At 42.0% G+C, this 18,473-nt stretch overlaps 1 protein-coding gene across 1 annotated transcript; it reads right to left on the bottom strand.

The window, feature by feature from the left end:
• Window positions 1–956: 956 nt before the first annotated feature.
• vwa5b1 (von Willebrand factor A domain containing 5B1) lies at window positions 957–17,988 on the bottom strand. Its single transcript, XM_029427682.1, has 14 exons — window positions 17,883–17,988; window positions 17,612–17,814; window positions 16,834–16,948; window positions 16,562–16,747; window positions 16,223–16,385; window positions 15,223–15,422; window positions 14,372–14,561; window positions 12,395–12,673; window positions 11,280–11,417; window positions 7,948–8,073; window positions 7,417–7,488; window positions 7,181–7,250; window positions 4,509–4,629; window positions 957–1,716 (listed from the first exon to the last, which is right to left on the bottom strand). The coding sequence occupies exons 1-14, from the start codon at window positions 17,985–17,987 to the stop codon at window positions 1,129–1,131; spliced, it is 2,556 nt and encodes an 851-aa protein (XP_029283542.1). The 5' UTR covers window position 17,988; the 3' UTR covers window positions 957–1,128.
• Window positions 17,989–18,473: the final 485 nt, after the last annotated feature.

The following is an 18,473-nucleotide window of genomic DNA, read 5'->3' as shown; positions in this document are numbered from 1 at the left end:
AATGATCCTTTGGACATCAGTTTCTCTTGTGTTTCCTTGAACTTCTGAACTAAAACTTTTCTCTTCTGCCTCTATGGAGAACGAAGAATCAAAAAACTTTCAAACGTCTTGATGAATTAGAGTAAATGGAGCCGCGTTTAACAACAGAAAGCTATCTGAAAAGTCAAGGTTTGTGACGGTTCCTGTTGTTTAACCTTCAGTTTATTAAAACTTTTCTACGTTTTGTGATTCTTCACTCTCTGTGGAGCAGGAGAGAAAAACTAGATTTACTTCAAGTATTAAAAGGAAACCATGTGTAATTCTTTTTTATAAACATTTGATTAAAAAACTTTAAGTTTTATTAAACAGCTAGTTGATCAGAGGTCCGTCTGAGCGGCTTATATGTTAGCAAGCTAACGTTAACTTCGTCAGTTAGTTTAGCTATGCAGCAGTTATAGGGTGAAAATATTTAGTAACAACTAACTTCATCTGCGTCACTCTCTTTGAATTTAAAACTAATGCAGATCAAACTTCTAACACAGGTAAACTCAGAAGTGAAAAAATATAAACTGTATGTATCACTAAATAATAGACAGTAAACAACCTGCTGGTGACATATTCATAGATTCCCATCAAAGCCACATCTTTTTTAAACAAATGTTAACATATATTATATATTTTCTTTAGCGTTTGCATATGTTTCTGTGTCTGTTATAATAAAACTGCAGAAAAGGCAAATATTAATAACAGGCATTAGAAAAGACAGGCAGGACGGCGAGCAAGCACCCAGATGTTATCATGTGACATTGTTTACCACAATACAATCAGAAAATGCTGTAAAGACGTAAAAACAGTAAAACTGTTTTTTCTTACAAGCGTTTTGCAGCATTCAGCCTGTAACATCAATATGATGACAATAAGAGCTTTTCTCAGACGTTGACACACCCGCATGCCACAGATTTAACATTGACCTTGACCTTAACACTGAGAAGTGGCACCAGCGAGGTAACAGCCGGTGCCTCTGATATGTTTAGAGGGACAGCACACAAACAGAAGAAACTACAAGTTGTTCACAACTGCAACGGATAAATCAGACTCCAGAGGACAAACAGCATAGTATCGTAAGTACTGAGAGGTGTGTCCCCTCCCTCACACACTGTTGGGGTTGTAACACAGCATGTTCAGCTGCAGGTTTTCGTCCCAGTGTCTGAGGATGATGAACAGCTGATTGGCGGCAGCCTTGACGGACGCCAAGTCTCGGCCTTCTGGGATTTCCTGCGCGGTCAGCCACATGCTGGCCTTGGCGGCTGCCAGCTCCCACTCGATGAAATGACTGGCAGAGCTGTGCTCCAGCCAGGCGAGGGCCACCGCCGTGGCCCACACCATGCTCTCTGCATCCAGCAGCCTCTTCAGCGATGCCGTTTCCAAGCCCCCTGACCCAGAGCCCCGTCCGCTGTCCGCCTGTGAGAGTAGGGGCTCGCCGGTTGAGCAAGGACTGCCTAATGAGGAAGGATAATGAGGCGGGCTGAGCATGCCCACAGTGAGCTCTGTTTCTGGCTCACACAGGGATCCAAATCCATGATCGGCGCGGCGGCTGCTGCAGTGAGACGGGTGGGCCAGGCTACTGCGGTGGTTGCTGAAGGGGGACGTCCACTTCAGCTTCTCCATGGGCACGTTGATGGCATAACACAGCGCAGCGTCCAGCGGAAACGCACCGCTAGCCAACTGCAGCAACACCTGTGCAGAAAGGAAACAGTTTACAGCGTAAGTTAAGTTTGTTATTTCATTGTGCTTCCAACCTGTTTAAGCAGTGAAGTAGAACTGGAAATACAACGACTCTCAAAGAAAACGTGTAAAAGTAGTAGCAGCAGCAGTGCAACATGGGAGTTTGGTGTGGTGGTGCAGCAGTGGTGCATCATGGGAGTTTGGTGTGGTGGTGCAGCAGTGGTGCATCATGGGAGTTTGGTGTGGTGGTGCAGCAGTGGTGCATCATGGGAGTTTGGTGTGGTGGTTCAGCAGTGGTGCATCATGGGAGTTTGGTGTGGTGGTGGTGCAGCAGCAGTGCATCATGGGAGTTCTTCTCTCCTCTGATTCAAACATTAAAACATTTAAACATCAGAGTTTCTCCTGCACGCTGTTCGGCTGCCGCTAACGTTTGCTCAACTTGTTTCTCTGAGAACTTAAGATCCAGACGTCCGAGGACTAAAATCCTTAAAATATAGAGTTAAAAACACCAACATGTGAAAAGTGTCTTAAAACTGGATAAACAGTCAGTTTATGAAGCTTTTGCAGACAAACACAACGCTGACGCTGCTCAAAGGGGAGACGACGCCATGACAGGAGAGAGGAAACGTTACCTTCAGGGACATTACACATTTCTCTGTCTCACTACATATACAACACAGGACTGATGACACCATGATAGGAGAGAGAGAGGAAACGCTACCTTCAGGAACATTACACATGTCTCTGTCTCACTACATATACAACACAGGACTGATGACACCATGACAGGAGAGAGGAAACGTTACCTTCAGGAACATTACACATTTCTCTGTCTCACTACATATACAACACAGGACTGATGACACCATGATAGGAGAGAGAGAGGAAACGCTACCTTCAGGAACATTACACATGTCTCTGTCTCACTACATATACAACACAGGACTGATGACACCATGACAGGAGAGAGAGAGGAAACGTTACCTTCAGGAACATTACACATGTCTCTGTCTCACTACATATACAACACAGGACTGATGACACCAAGATAGGAGAGAGAGAGGAAACGCTACCTTCAGGAACATTACACATGTCTCTGTCTCACTACATATACAACACAGGACTGATGACACCATGACAGGAGAGAGAGGAAACGTTACCTTCAGGAACATTACACATTTCTCTGTCTCACTACATATACAACACAGGACTGATGACACCATGACAGGAGAGAGAGGAAACGTTACCTTCAGGGACATTACACATGTCTCTGTCTCACTACATATACAACACAGGACTGATGACACCATGACAGGAGAGAGGAAACGTTACCTTCAGGAACATTATACATGTCTCTGTCTCACTACATATACAACACAGGACTGATGACACCATGACAGGAGAGAGAGAGGAAACGTTACCTTCAGGAACATTACACATTTCTCAGTCTCACTACATATACAACACAGGACTGATGACACCATGACAGGAGAGAGAGGAAACGTTACCTTCAGGGACATTACACATGTCTCTGTCTCACTACATATACAACACAGGACTGATGACACCATGACAGGAGAGAGAGAGGAAACGTTACCTTCAGGAACATTAGACATGTCTCTGTCTCACTACATATACAACACAGGACTGATGACATCATGACAGGAGAGAGAGGAAACGTTACCTTCAGGGACATTACACATTTCTCTGTCTCACTACATATACAACACAGGACTGATGACACCATGACAGGAGAGAGAGGAAACGTTACCTTCAGGAACATTACACATTTCTCTGGGTTTGGAACTCAGTTTATACAGATTATACCTTAATTAAAGACCCTGAAATGTCTTCTGTTTGCAATTGTTTTAGATTTATTGAAAGCACAACAATGAAATAAGACGGGAGCTGATCATGGAGCACCTGCTGTTCTTATCTGCGTATTGAAACAACATCTTCTATTGTTCATTACTTCCTGCTCTAATCTGCAGCTGGTCGCTGAAGGGAAATCCTTTTTTCGGGGGCAGCCATTCAGATAATTTCTGACAGATGCTTTCTTTCCTTTGAATTTGAAAAGTAATGAATAAAACATGAACAAGGTGTGCACAGAATAATTAGAGCCTGCTTCAAGGTTCTGCAGGTTCCAGGTAGGAGCAGAGATATAATATATTACAGTCTGTCACTGCATATTTCTTTTGTTCGGCAGAAACAAGAAATCTGCCTTGTTCACATGTTGACATGTCACAGCAGGAAAAGCACAGGTGTAAGTAATGACATGACGAGGGATGAAATCCATTTATCCGCTGCGATTTCCGGCCCCGGTTTTCAGTTTACTTGACTTTGAAATCTAAAGTGAGTCTCGTGGTATTTACTGTTTAAAATTAAAGTAAACCAGGTTGGTAGCAGAGTGATGACAGCACACACGGCATGCGTAACTGCAACTTCCTGGTTCGATTCTGGCCTAACAGCCTTTTTTGCAGTTCGTAACGCAGGAATCGTTCTGTGGTGTCGGACCGTTTCCAAGCGAACCCTAGTGCGGAGAGAACATAATCCGACCTGTGATGGCCCCTGCCTGCTCTTGCCTGACACTACCTAACCTTTGTCCTTGAAGGTATCACAGGAACGCAGTTGCAGCAGACGGCAGGAAGTGAAAACACAGGATTATGGGCTGCCTGAGATCGACACAGGAGGTTGACATACGAGAGGACTGCCAAGCCGAAGAGCACATGCAAAATATGCAAAATAAACATCCACATGTTTATGTATCTGCAGAACATCCACATGTAATGTAAGCTGCAGCTCACCAGAGGGATATAGTCTTTATTCTCGGTGTCGCTCTCTCCCGACTCTCCAGACTTGCTGTGAGACCGACACATGAAGCCTTTAGCCGCTCGAGTCAGGAGGCGAGTCCTGGTGAGAGCCAGCCTGCAGAGAAGAGGAGTACACAATATAATATATATTACAAATACTGTGAGTACACAATGTATACTAATAATACTGCGAGTACACAATGTATACTAATAATACTGTGAGTACACAATACAATATATACTACATACACTGTGAGTGCACACATATAAAAATAGCAGAAAAATATGTTTCTGTAGTTCCTGTTCACGCTCGTTTTTGTCTCTATCAGGTATCCGTCAGATCTCCGTCAGGTCTCCGTTCGATCTCTGTCAGGTCTCTGTCAGGTCTCTGTTAGATATCTGTCAGGTCTCTGTCAGGTCTCTGTTCGATCTCTTTCAGGTCTCTGTCAGGTCTCTGTCAGGTCTCTGTCAGGTATCCGTTAGGTCTCTGTTCGATCTCTGTCAGGTCTCTGTTAGGTCTCTGTTTGATCTCTGTCAGGTCTCTGTCAGGTCACTGTCAGGTCTCTGTTCGATCTCTTTCAGGTCTCTGTCAGGTCTCTGTCAGGTCTTTGTTAGCTCTCTGTTAGGTCTCTGTTAGGTCTGTGTCAGGTCTCTGTTCAATCTCTTTCAGGTCTCTGTTCGATCGCTGTCAGGTCTCTGTCAGGTCTCTGTCAAGTCTCTGTCAGATCTCTGTTAGGTCTCTGTCAGGTCTCTGTCAGGTCTCTGTCAGCTCACTGTTAGGTCTCTGTTAGGTCTGTGTCAGGTCTCTGTTCGATCTCTTTCAGGTCTCTGTTAGGTCTCTGTCAGGTCTCTGTCAGGTCTCTGTCAGGTCTCTGTTCGATCTCTTTCAGTTCTCTGTCAGGTCTCTGTCAGGTCTCTGTCAAGTCTTTGTTAGCTCTCTGTTAAGTCTCTGTTAGGTCTGTGTCAGGTCTCTGTTCAATCTCTGTCAGGTCTCTGTCAGGTCTCTGTGAGATCTCTGTTAGGTTTCTGTCAGGTCCTTGTCAGGTCTCTGTTAGGTCTCTGTTATGTCTCTGTCAGGTCTCTGTTAGGTCTCTGTCAGGTCTCTGTCAGATCTCTGATAGGTCTCTGTCAGATCTCTGATAGGTCTCTGTCAGATCTCTGATAGGTCTCTGTTAGGTCTCTGTCAGGTCTCTGTTTGGTTTCTGTCAGGTCTCTGTTTGGTCTGTGTCAGGTCTCTATCAGGTATCTAGCATGTCTCTGTCAGGTCTCTGTTAGGTCTCTTTCAGGTCTCTGTCAGGTCTCTGTTAGGTCTCTGTTCGATCTCTGTCAGGTCTCTGTCAGGTCTCCGTTCGATCTCTATCAGGTCTCTGTTCGATCTCTTTCAGGTCTCTGTTAGGTGTCTTTCAGGTCTCTCTCAGGTCTCTTTTCGATCTCTGTCAGGTCTCTGTCCGGTCTCTGTTAGGTTTCTGTTAGGTCTCTGTCAGGTCTCTATCAGGTATCTGTCAGGTCTTTGTTAGGTCTCTGTTAGGTCTCTGTCAGGTCTTTATCAGGTATCCGTCAGGTCTCTGTCAGGTCTCTGTTAGGTCTCTGTTCGATCTCTGTCAGGTCTCTGTCAGGTATCCTTCAGGTCTCTGTCAGGTCTCTGTTAGTTCTCTGTTCGATCTCTGTCAGGTCTTTATCAGGTATCCATCAGGTCTCTGTCAGGTCTCTGTTAGGTCTCTGTTCGATCTCTGTCAGGTCTCTGTCAGGTATCCTTCAGGTCTCTGTCAGGTCTCTGTTAGTTCTCTGTTCGATCTCTGTCAGGTCTCTGTCAGGTATCCTTCAGGTCTCTGTCAGGTCTCTGTTAGTTGTCTGTCAGGTTTCCGTCAGGTCTCTGTCAGGTCTCTGTTCGATCTCTTTCAGGTCTCTGTCAGGTCTCTGTCAGGTGTCTGTTAGGTCTCTGTTCGATCTCTGTCAGGTCTCTGTCAGGTATCCTTCAGGTCTCTGTCAGGTCTCTGTTAGGTCTCTGTCAGGTATCCGTCAGGTCTCTGTCAGGTCTCTGTTCGATCTCTTTCAAGTCTCTGTCAGGTCTCTGTCAGGTCTCTGTCAGGTATCCGTCAGGTCTCTGTCAGGTCTCTGTCAGGTCTCTGTTAGGTCTCTGTTCGATCTCTGTCAGGTCTCTGTCAGGTCTCTGTGAGATCTCTGTTTGGTGTCTTTCAGGTCTCTGTCAGGTCTCTGTTAGGTCTCTGTTAGGTGTCTTTCAGGTCTATGTCAGGTCTCTGGTAGGTGTCTTTCAGGTCTCTGTCAGGTCTCTGTCAGGTCTCTGTTCGATTTCTGTCAGGTCTCTGTCACGTCTCTGTCAGGTCTCTGTTCGATCTCTGTCAGGTATCTCACCGGTCCTTGTTAGGTTTCTGTTAGGTCCCTGTCAGGTCTCTGTCAATGAAATACAGCCCAGTCACTTTATACTCTGCCACTGGTAATGTATTATTCTTATTCTTATTATTAATAATGATATTGTTATAATTATAAAGATTATTATTATTGTTCTCCGCACAAACTAAACAATATTAAAACAATTGAACTTCTTCATACTTTTACTGGAGTTGTTTTGTGAAATGGTCATTGTTACTTTTACTTATAATATTATAATATAATATTTCAACACATTCTTGTCTGCTGTCACCCACCGGGCGGAGAAGAAGCTTTCCACAGACTTCTGGGACTGGTCTGAGGTGACGGAGGGACTCCTCTGGGAGACTGAGGACACACAGAGACAGAGTTACAGGAGCGGAGACGTCTCATCATAACGAGGACAAACCACATACCTGAGGTGAACACGTCCTGCAGGGACTTCTGTCTTTGAAACCTGGTTGTCTGGTTAAAAAAAAGTTGAATAACAACAATGCAGACGTGCTGCACGTACCCTCAGTGAAGCTGCAGCGCTCCCAGCCGGCGGAGGTGGGCGTGCTACAGGGAGACACTCCGTCCTCTCCACCTGAGATCAGAGACATTTAAAATAAACGTTCACTGTTTCTGATGTTTTAAGAAGCATCACCATTCAACAGCCTCTCATCACGAACCTGCAGAACTTAGGCTGTTGCTACGCTGCTCCTCCCCCCCCCCCCATGAAGCTGAAGTGTTTTAATGTGAAGCAGCTAAAGATCTGCAGGTTCCACTTCACACAACGACGATTTAAATAAATATAAAAACTTAATCTTAAAACATGTGATGCGTCTGTACTCGTTGCTGTTATTTACGATACAGAACTGTGATATTTAAAACATTTAATATTGATATTATGTTAATAATACGCATAATAATTACAACGCCCCCCCACCACCAATATTTAAAAAGTGAAAGATAAATTCCATTCCTCTGTGGCTCTTGTACTTTGTACTTTGTATTCTGTATATGTCGTCGGGGTGTAAATGCAAGTTATTAAAAAGATTCGTACTGTTGTGCAGGAGCTCGTCCTCCGACACGCCTCCAGACTGCGAGCGGCCGAGCCCCACGGAGTATCCTCGGGTCTTCCTGCTCCCTGAGCGAGAGCTCGACCGCGAGCCTCTCTTCAGCCCTTCACCTGGAACACAAACACATTTTCAGTATCCTTGGACCCGTGCTGTGTCTGCAACACACTGATGTCTGTTTGGATCAGAACAGTGGAGCCTCCTTCACACAGATCACTAGAAACTTTCACTGTTCACACAAGAAGAACATATTGTGGCCTGATGTAAATGAATACTTTATATCTACGTCTACGTCTATATGTCTGCGTCTCCATGTCTACGTCTATATGTCTGCGTCTTCAAGTCTACGTATATATATGTCTACGTCTATATGTCTACATCTCTATGTCTACGTCTCTATGTCTACGTATATATGTTTACGTCTCTATGTCTACGTCTCTATGTCTACGTCTCTATGTCTACGTCTCTATATCTACGTCTATATATGTCTACTTCTCTATGTCTACTTCTCCATGTCTACGTATCTATGTCTATGTCTCTATGTCTACGTCTCTATGTCTGTGTCTCTGTGTCTACGTCTCTATATCAACATCTTTATGTCTACGTCTCTATGTCTACGTCCCTATGTCTACGTATCTATGTCTACGTCTTTATGTCTACATATATATGTCTACGTCTCTATGTCTACTTCTGTATGTCTACGTCTCTCTGACTACGTCTCTCAGTCTACGTCTCTATGTCTACGATTCTATGTCTGCGTCTCTATGTCTACATCTCTATGTCTACGTCTCTATGTTTACGTCTCTATGTCTACGCCTCTCTGACTACGTCTCTCAGTCTACGTCTCTATGTCTACGTCTCTCGTTCTACGTCTCTATGTCTATGTCTCTATGTCTACGTATCTATGTCTACGTCTTTATGTGTAAATATATTTGTCTACGTCTCTATATGTCTACGTCTCTATGTCTACGTCTCTATGTCTACGTCTCTATTTCTACGTCTATATATGTCTACGTCTCTATGTCTACGTCTCTATGTCTACGTATCTATGGCTACGTCTTTATGTGTACGTATATTTGTCCACGTCTCTATGTCTACGTCTTTATGTTTACGTCTCTATGTCTACGTCTCTATGTCTACGTCTCTATGTCAATGTCTCTCTGTCTACATCTCTGTCTACGTCTATATGTCTACGTCTATATGGCTAGGTCTCTATATGTCTACGTCTCTATGTCTCTATGTCTACATTTCTATAGCTACTTCTCTATGTCTACGTCACTATTTCTACGTCTCTATGTCTACGTCTCTATGTCTACGTCACTATTTCTACGTCTCTATGTCTCTATGTCTACGTATCTATGTCTACGTCTTTATGTGTAAATATATTTGTCTACGTCTCTATATGTCTATGTCTCTATGTCTACGTCTCTATGTCTACATCTCTATTTCTACGTCTATATATGTCTACGTATCTATGGCTACGTCTTTATGTGTACGTATATTTGTCCACGTCTCTATGTCTACGTCTTTATGTTTACATCTCTATGTCTATGTCTCTATGTCAATGTCTCTATGTCTACATCTCTATGTCTACGTCTATATGTCTACGTATATATGGCTAGGTCTCTATATGTCTACGTCTCTATGTCTCTATGTCTACATCTCTATGTCTACTTCTCTATGTCTACGTCTCTCAGACTACGTCTCTCAGTCTACGTCTCTATGTCTACGTCTCTATGTCTACGTCTTTATGTCTACGTCTCTATGTCTACGTCTGTATATGTCTATGTCTCTATGTCTACATTTCTTTGTCTACGTCTCTATGTCTACGTCTCTATGGCTACGTCTTTATGTCTACGTCTTTATGTCTACGTCTCTATGTCTACGTCTGTATATGTCTATGTCTCTATGTCTACATTTCTTTGTCTACGTCTCTATGTCTACGTCTTTATGGCTACGTCTTTATGTGTACGTATATTTGTCCACGTCTCTATGTCTACGTCTTTATGTTTACGTCTCTATGTCTACGTCTCTATGTCTACATCTCTGTCTACGTCTATATGTCTACGTCTATATGTCTAGGTCTCTATATGTCTACGTCTCTATGTCTCTATGTCTACATCTCTATGTCTACTTCTCTATGTCTACGTCTCTCAGACTACGTCTCTCAGTCTACGTCTCTATGTCTACGTCACTATTTCTACGTCTCTATGTCTACGTCTCTATGTCTACGTCTCTATGTCTACGTCTCTATGTCTACGTCACTATTTCTACGTCTCTATGTCTATGTCTCTATGTCTACGTATCTATGTCTACGTCTTTATGTGTAAATATATTTGTCTACGTCTCTATATGTCTACGTCTCTATGTCTACGTCTCTATGTCTACATCTCTATTTCTACGTCTATATATGTCTACGTCTCTATGTCTACGTCTCTATGTCTACGTATCTATGGCTACGTCTTTATGTGTACGTATATTTGTCCACGTCTCTATGTCTACGTCTTTATGTTTACGTCTCTATGTCTCTATGTCAATGTCTCTATGTCTACATCTCTATGTCTACGTCTATATGTCTACGTATATATGGCTAGGTCTCTATATGTCTACGTCTCTATGTCTCTATGTCTACATCTCTATGTCTACTTCTCTATGTCTACGTCTCTCAGACTACGTCTCTCAGTCTACGTCTCTATGTCTGCGTCTCTCCTACTACGTCTCTCGTTCTACGTCTCTCTGACTAATTCTCTCTGTCTACGTTTCTTTGTCTACGTCTCTGGTCTACGTCTTTATGTCTACGGCTATATGTCTAAGTCTCTTTGTCTACATCTCTATGTCTACGTCTCTATTTCTACGTCTCACATTCTACCTCTCTCTGACTACGTCTCTCTGTCTATGTCTCTTTGTCTACGTCTCTATGTCTACATCTCTTTGTCTAAGTCTCTTTGTCTACATCTCTATGTCTACGTCTCTATTTCTACGTCTCACATTCTACGTCTCTCTGACTACGTCTCTCTGTCTATGTCTCTTTGTCTACGTCTCTATGTCTACGTCTCTATTTCTACGTCTCACATTCTACGTCTCTCTGACTACGTCTCTCTGTCTATGTCTCTTTGCCTACGTCTCTATGTCTACATCTCTTTGTCTACATCTCTTTGTCTAAGTCTCTATGTCTACATCTCTATGTCTCTCATTATTTAAGCGTTCGAGCAATATGGCGGCGAGTCGCTACTGGTCTTGTATTTAATATTGAAAGAGTTCAGTTTGAGGTTGAAAGTCGTGGAGAGGACTGAATGACGTGAGACGTCCTCACACTCACCAGGGTTCATGTATTCAATGCACGTCTGCAGATACTCGTTGGTGTCCAGGTCGACGGGAACGAACGCTGTGTGTTTGCTCAGGATGTTGCAGGCCTTGCTGGTGTGAACCGCATAAAGCTGGTACTTCCTGCCTGAGGCTGTTGAGAATCATTAACATATCACATGACATAATGACATCATGATATAATGACAAAAAAATATAATGACATAAACATACATCCTTTATACAGGATTCACACATTACACATTAAATGCATTAAATAAGCACACAGACAGGAAACAGGAAACAGCTGGTCTGGCTCTGTCAACAGGTAGGACAACCAACCAAATCCCTTCGTTCCATCTGCTGGATCTCGTCTTTATGCTAAGCTACGCTAACTGTCTTCAGCTTCAATCGGACAAACTGTTTTCTTTTTTTATTTAATCAGGTCTCATTGAGATTAAAATCTATTTTTTCAAGAGAGATAAGAATATTAAACATTCACAAAAAAACTAAATAATCTCCCAGCAAACAAAACATATTAAAATATATATATATATAAAAATAAGAAAAACATATATATATCAGATCGTATCAATTGTCTCCTGAAAAACGATGCTTCTGTGTTTACATTTCAATCACAGTGGCAGTTTTAAACACATGGTTAATGTTCAGGTCGGATTCAGTGAAAGATGGGCGTTTGTTACGTTATTAAATAATGCATGTCAATCAAAATAAGTCAACCTTGACTGTTGGCCCCCGTTCATGGGAACTCTGAATGTTTTTTGATCAAGATAAACCTGTAAAGTTACAAACACTATTTTGATGATTTGTGTTAACATAATTAAGCTGGAAATTATATCAACTTCATATTGTGTCATTTAAACTCGCATTTCTGTGTAATAGATTCAAAACTTTCACTTGCAGTAACTTAATGAAATAACTTTTATTTTTTAAAACAAAAACATGAAAATGATAAAAACTCCTGAAGAAAACCTCGTTTTTAAAAATGATTTTCTTCTTGATTCAAGGGAACACGAGGCAAATAATCAATATACAAATAATAATAATAATAATAATAATAATAATAATGTAAACAGTGAACCCCGTGGAGCTCACCGTGCTCGATCTCACACTCTTTATCCGCCATGTTCTCGAAGTCACGTATGATGGAGCGCCCGGCCATGTGGTGGAAGGTCTCGTTCCACAGCTCCTCATGAACCTTCTCCTCGCGCTCCCGGCCACTCAGGAAGGGCTCGATGTCGAAGACGACCTCCCAGCTGGCGGCCCGCCCACACAGCAGGCCGGACACTACAGCCTTACAGTCGCCTATGAGCGGGTCGGCTGCTCCAGGGTCTGACGGCCGCACCTCCTGCAGGGTTTCTGCCTGACACAGCTGGTGTCCATATCCATCTGAAACAGCAGTTCAGCTCCTCAGTGTGCATCTTTACTCGTACAGTAAATGGATATGTTCCCAAAGCTCTCTGCTTGGATGGATCTCAAATTAAAAATGTATTAAAGTGTTTTACAGACTGCCCCCCCCCCCCCTCTTTTTTTCATGATTCATTTTCTTTTGTTTCTAAATTTTGAAAACCATTTCTTGTCCTTCTCCAGCTCTGTCGGTCCTAATCCATTTTAAACAAACAAATGTACAATAATGAAGTCTGATACTTTCACCTTCGATTTATATAGTTTAGCAAAACAATCACAATGTGTTGAATCAGATGAAATACTTTCTTTATAATCTTACAACTACTTCATCAACATTTTCAAGCCACTGAATGGAATGAAACCCCCTGTTAGCTAAATCGCTAATGCTAACTTCCTGTTAGCATTCAGTACACGCAGTCCCTGTGGCATGTAAACACAGAGCGATGTGGAAACGAGGCGTAAAGCTCAATAAATAATATCTGGTTTGTTTACTCCAAACAAAAAAGCAAAGTTGCAGAAAAAGAGAATTTCCCAAAATGTGAAACTATTCCTTCTAACTGTTCCTTTAAACTATTCCTCACTAAACCATAGGTCTTCAACAGGGGGTACTGCAAGGGTGTTGCAAAATTGTTTGTAAAAAGGAAAACTAAAGTATTTTTTATTACGATTTTTTATTTTTGCTTTGCGCTTTCACATTCCCTCCTCCGCTGTACTTCGCGAAGGGCGGCGACACACCTACAGTCAGAGACAGAGTGGAGGAAAGGAGAGGCGTGAACTAAAATACATTTCCGAGTCTAAACTATTCCGAGTTTAGAGTTTAAACTATTCCGAGTTTAGAGTTTAAACTATTCCTTTAAACTATTCTTTTAAACTATTCCTTTAAACTGTTCCTTTAAACTGTTCCTAAAGCCTCTAACACCTTTAAACTGTTCCTTTAAACTGTTGCTTTAAACTATTCTTGTAAACTATTCCTTTAAACTGTTCCTTTAAACTGTTCCTCTCAACTATTAATTTAAACTGTTCCTTTAAACTGTTCATTTAAACTGTTCCTCTCAACTATTCATTTAAACTGTTCCTTTAAACTGTTCCTCTAAACTATTCATTTAAACTGTTCCTTTAAACTATTCTTTTAAACTATTCCTTTAAACTGTTCCTTTAAACTGTTCCTCTAAACTATTAATTTAAACTGTTCCTTTAAACTGTTCCTTTAAACTGTTCCTCTAAACTATTCCTTTAAACTGTTCCTTTAAACTGTTCCTCTAAACTATTCATTTAAACTGTTCCTTTAAACTATTCTTTTAAACTATTCCTTTAAACTGTTCCTTTAAACTGTTCCTCTAAACTATTAATTTAAACTGTTCCTTTAAACTGTTCATTTAAACTGTTCCTCTCAACTATTCATTTAAACTGTTCCTTTAAACTGTTCCTCTAAACTATTCATTTAAACTGTTCCTTTAAACTATTCTTTTAAACTATTCCTTTAAACTGTTTCTTTAAACTGTTCCTCTAAACTATTATTTTAAACTGTTCCTCTAAACTATTAATTTAAACTGTTCCTTTAAACTATTCTTTTAAACTATTCCTTTAAACTGTTCCTTTAAACTGTTCCTTTAAACTGTTCTTAAAGTTTCTTACACGTCGACGCGTGTGTTTAAAGACATGGTGAGTCTTTGGGCTGACCTGTGTCTCCGACGCTGCCGACAGACGGGCTGTCAGAGGACGACCTGGATCCATCGTCCCCGGCAGACATGATGCCGGCGGCCAGAGGATGAAGCTCTGAGTATGAGGCTTCCTGCTTCAGCAGCGGCCACTGGCTGCCGGCAGGAAGCCCTCTGGAAGAAAACCCGGCGCACAGGCTCGCCGGCTGCGGCTGAAAACAAAATCATTAATCTTAATCTAATTAAATTCAAACACCCTGTTGCATTCTGGGTTTAATAAAGTGCAGGGACCATCAACTCTTTATGCTGGTCATCTCAGTGTTTTCATCTCAGTGTATTTTCATCTCAGTGTTTTCATCTCAGTGTTTTCATCTCAGTGTATTTTCATCTCAGTGTTTTCATCTCAGTGTTTTCATCTCAGTGTGTTCATCTCAGTGTTTTCATCTCAGTGTTTTCATCTCGGTGTTTTCATCTCAGTGTTTTCATCTCAGTGTTTTCATCTCAGTGTTTTCATCTCGGTGTTTTCATCTCAGTGTGTTTTCATCTCAGTGTATTTTCATCTCAGTGTTTTCATCTCAGTGTGTTTTCATCTCAGTCTGTTGTTTTATTATTATTACATTTAAATTATAATATTATAATATTCTTTTATTATTATTACATTTAAATTATAATATTATAATATTCTTTTATTATTATTGCTATAATTGTTACAAATGTTCTAAATGCTATAATTGTTGTTTTATTGTAATTTCAATTTTAATATTATTGTATTACTATTATTGTAATATTATTGTTATATTGTTGTTTATTATAATTTAATTTAAATTATAATATTATTGTATTATTATTAGTGTTTCACGCAGCAGCAGTCACCTGGTAGTCGCTCCTCCAGCGGGCCTCGTGATCGGGGCTCGTCTGCCCAAGAAGCTCCTGGACTTTGGCTCTCCTCAGGGGGTTCTTGGGCCCCACAGAGGAAGGGTCACTGGGGGTGAGGGTCTTCTTGGCCGAGTTGTAGTCCGTTATCTGGTTGGTGCTGTACGCACGCCTTCTGGGAGACGTCTGACAATCCAGCCCTGATGTTCACACGGAAACATTTCAGAACCTCGACACACAAGTTCTTCTTCGTCTTTGTCTCTGAATTTTTACTCTTCTCTTTCTATATTTACGTGATACAGGGCTAGTATGAACCGACTTCTTTCTTTTTATTTCCAAAAGCATCATTTTATTTGGGATGAATAAAATAAATTGCTGATTGAAATGTGCGACAAGCAGATAAACATGATTTCTGTAATAATATTGTGGCCTCTATAATCCCTGAGATTATATTTTACTGAGCTGCACATCTGATGAAACTACAAACTGTGTAAAAGTGACACTGATTTTAAAATGACCACTGATGTAATTTGTATATTGTGTATACCTGGACTACAGCTGGACTGTAACTGGACTACAGCTGGAGTACAGTTGGCCTGTAACTGGACTACAGCTGGACTGCAACTAGACTACAGCTGGAGTACAGTTGGACTGTAACTGGACTACAGCTGGACTACAGTTGGACTGCAGCTGGACTGTAACTGGACTACAGCTGGAGTACAGTTGGACTGTAACTGGACTACAGCTGGACTGCAACTAGACTACAGCTGGACTACAGTTGGACTGCAGCTGGACTACAGCTGGACTACAGCTGGAGTACAGTTGGACTGTAACTGGACTACAGCTGGACAGTAACTAGACTACAGCTGGAGTACAGTTGGACTGCAGCTGGACCACAGTTGGACTACAGTTGGACTGCAGCTGGACTACAGATGGACTACAGAGTCCAAAGCATCCTCGAGTCCTTGATGTTAGAAAGAGAGTTGGTTCTGCTTCTCACCCGCGGGGTCCTGCTCTGCGGGGGCCGGGCTGTGGCTCATGGAGTCCCTGCAGGACTCACACTGACTGTCTCCGGCCCTCAGCGGATCCTCCTCCTGAGAGTGGTAAAACACGGAGCTGGCTGACTCGATGGAGCGCATCATAGAGTATCTCATCCTCTTATCCTGCACAGATAACACACAACAAGGTCATGGTCAGCCTGAAGACGTTTTAAATCAATCACGAGGAACTTCTTCCTGTCTGTTTTCTGAAGAAGCAGCAACCTTCAGGTCTGAGAAGAACTTTAAACTGCATCTCTGTCACACCCCTACAGTCTTTGTGTTCAGCGTGTTGCACTCACAGACTTGGGGTTCGTGTGATAGCGCGTCGTGTCACAGACGACGCTGTATCCGATCAGACTGTCCCCTGGGAACAGGAAGCTGTTGCCCACGGGGGACAGAAGCACCTCTTTGGTCTCAGGAAACAGCCACTCGATGGAGATATCACTGAGCACTGGAGACAGGGTCTTCTTCAGGGACTTTATCATCTGTGGAGATAAGACTTGAGATAAAACAGCTTCGACCCTCCTCAGGATCAGACACGTACTGGCTGCATGGTGATGAAGACGAGTACCTTCGGCTGCAGCCGCTCTCCGTCAGACAGGAACTCTGCGCTACCTCTGGACACCAAGGCCAGGCCCTGCACCAGCCTCCTGCAGGCCGTCTGCCCGATGCCGAACGTGAAACATCTGCATGAACAGAGACATGCGTGGAGTGGTGATAGGTTAGTGGTCTGGAGGTACGCCTTCCAAACCAGAAGGTCGTGAGTTCAATACCACCATTGTGCCTGAGCAAGGTATTTAACCCTGAGTTGCTTCATGGAGACTATCCCTGTAGTTAGTCCACTGCAAGTCCTCTGGATAAGAGTGTCTGCTAAATGACCTGTAATGTAATAATGCAGCTGACGATAATCTAATCTCTGTTTTTATTCATAAAAGTTTGTCTGTCAGAAACAAGGAGACGAAGAAGTGATTTGAAAGTTCTTTTACTTGTTATTAAAGATTTAAAAAACTCAGACATCTTCTATTATTTTATATTTAACAGACTTAAATAAATGAAGTTTGACCAGCAGCTTTACGTTTGTGATGAGTTCAGGTTGAAATGTCAGCGTAATAAAACTTTCTCATGGACTCATCGTTGTTGTGTTTGTGTCTGTTTGTGAGCGGAGTGTGATAACGTGCAGCTAATAATGTTTTCTTTTAGTCTGGCAGAAAACGAGTTCTAGAGGATAAATAATCCAAACCTGTTTTCACATGAGGTCCGTTTTAGACATTATATAACGTATATATATATGTATATATACATATATATATACATATATAATTATTGATCTCTTCTTCGGTGGTACTCGCCTGATGTAGCGTGCGTGGCTGCGCACCAGCTCGATGACGCTGCCCGTGTTACTGACGGCCCCGTCTGTGAGCAGGAAGAGGAGGCGGGGGTGTCCACTGAACATGGGCTGCCTCAGGATCCAGCTGAGCGGGGCCAGGATGTTGGTACCCCCCATGTCTGCCTGGATCTTCTTAACGTACTCGCAGGCCAGCGCCAGGGCATCCTGGGAGGAGGAAACGCAAACTGTGAGTCTGGAGGAACCTCTGGACCTGCAGGAATGTGCAGCTTTACCTCCTCGTAGTTCTGGCTGGTCGTGAAAAGAGATTTAAAAGTGGAGCCGAAGCCGATGATGTTGAAAAGGCAGCCGGGCAAGAGACTCTTGAGAATCACCACCATGGCGTCCTGAGAGAGAGCAGAACTACATGAATCTGAAGAAAATAACTTTCTTATTCTCGTAATTTTACAATTTTAATCTAGTAACATTACAACTATATTCTCGTAACATTACGACTTTATTCTCGTAATTTTACGACTTTATTCTCGTAATATTACGACTTTATTCTCGTAACATTACGACTTTATTCTCGTAACATTACGTCTTTATTTGCGGAAAATTACGACTTTATTCTCGTAATATTACGACTTTATTTTTGTAATTTTACGACTTTATTCTCGTAATTTTACGACTTTATTCTCGTAATATGACTTTATTCTCGTAACATTATGACTTTATTCTCGTAATATTACGACTTTAATCTCTTAATTTTACGATTTTATTCTTGTAACATTATGACTTTATTCTCGTAATATTACGACTTTATTCTCGTAATTTTACGACTTTATTCTCGTAACATTATGACTTTATTCTCGTAATATTATGAC

Source organism: Cottoperca gobio, unplaced genomic scaffold (assembly GCF_900634415.1).
Source record: "Cottoperca gobio unplaced genomic scaffold, fCotGob3.1 fCotGob3_357arrow_ctg1, whole genome shotgun sequence".
NCBI lineage: Eukaryota > Metazoa > Chordata > Actinopteri > Perciformes > Bovichtidae > Cottoperca > Cottoperca gobio.
This window is presented reverse-complemented; position numbering and strand designations above follow the sequence as displayed.

Excerpts from the sequence above, each read along its gene's own strand:
- vwa5b1 (XM_029427682.1), bottom strand. The coding sequence starts at position 17,987 with ATGGTGGTGATTCTCAAGAGTCTCTTGCCCGGCTGCCTTTTCAACATC. Across the intron at positions 17,815-17,882 it reads CCAGCCAGAACTACGAGGAG|GATGCCCTGGCGCTGGCCTG; the intron begins GTAAAGCTGCAC and ends TCCTCCTCCCAG. Across the intron at positions 16,949-17,611 it reads AGCCACGCACGCTACATCAG|ATGTTTCACGTTCGGCATCG; the intron begins GCGAGTACCACC and ends CTGTTCATGCAG.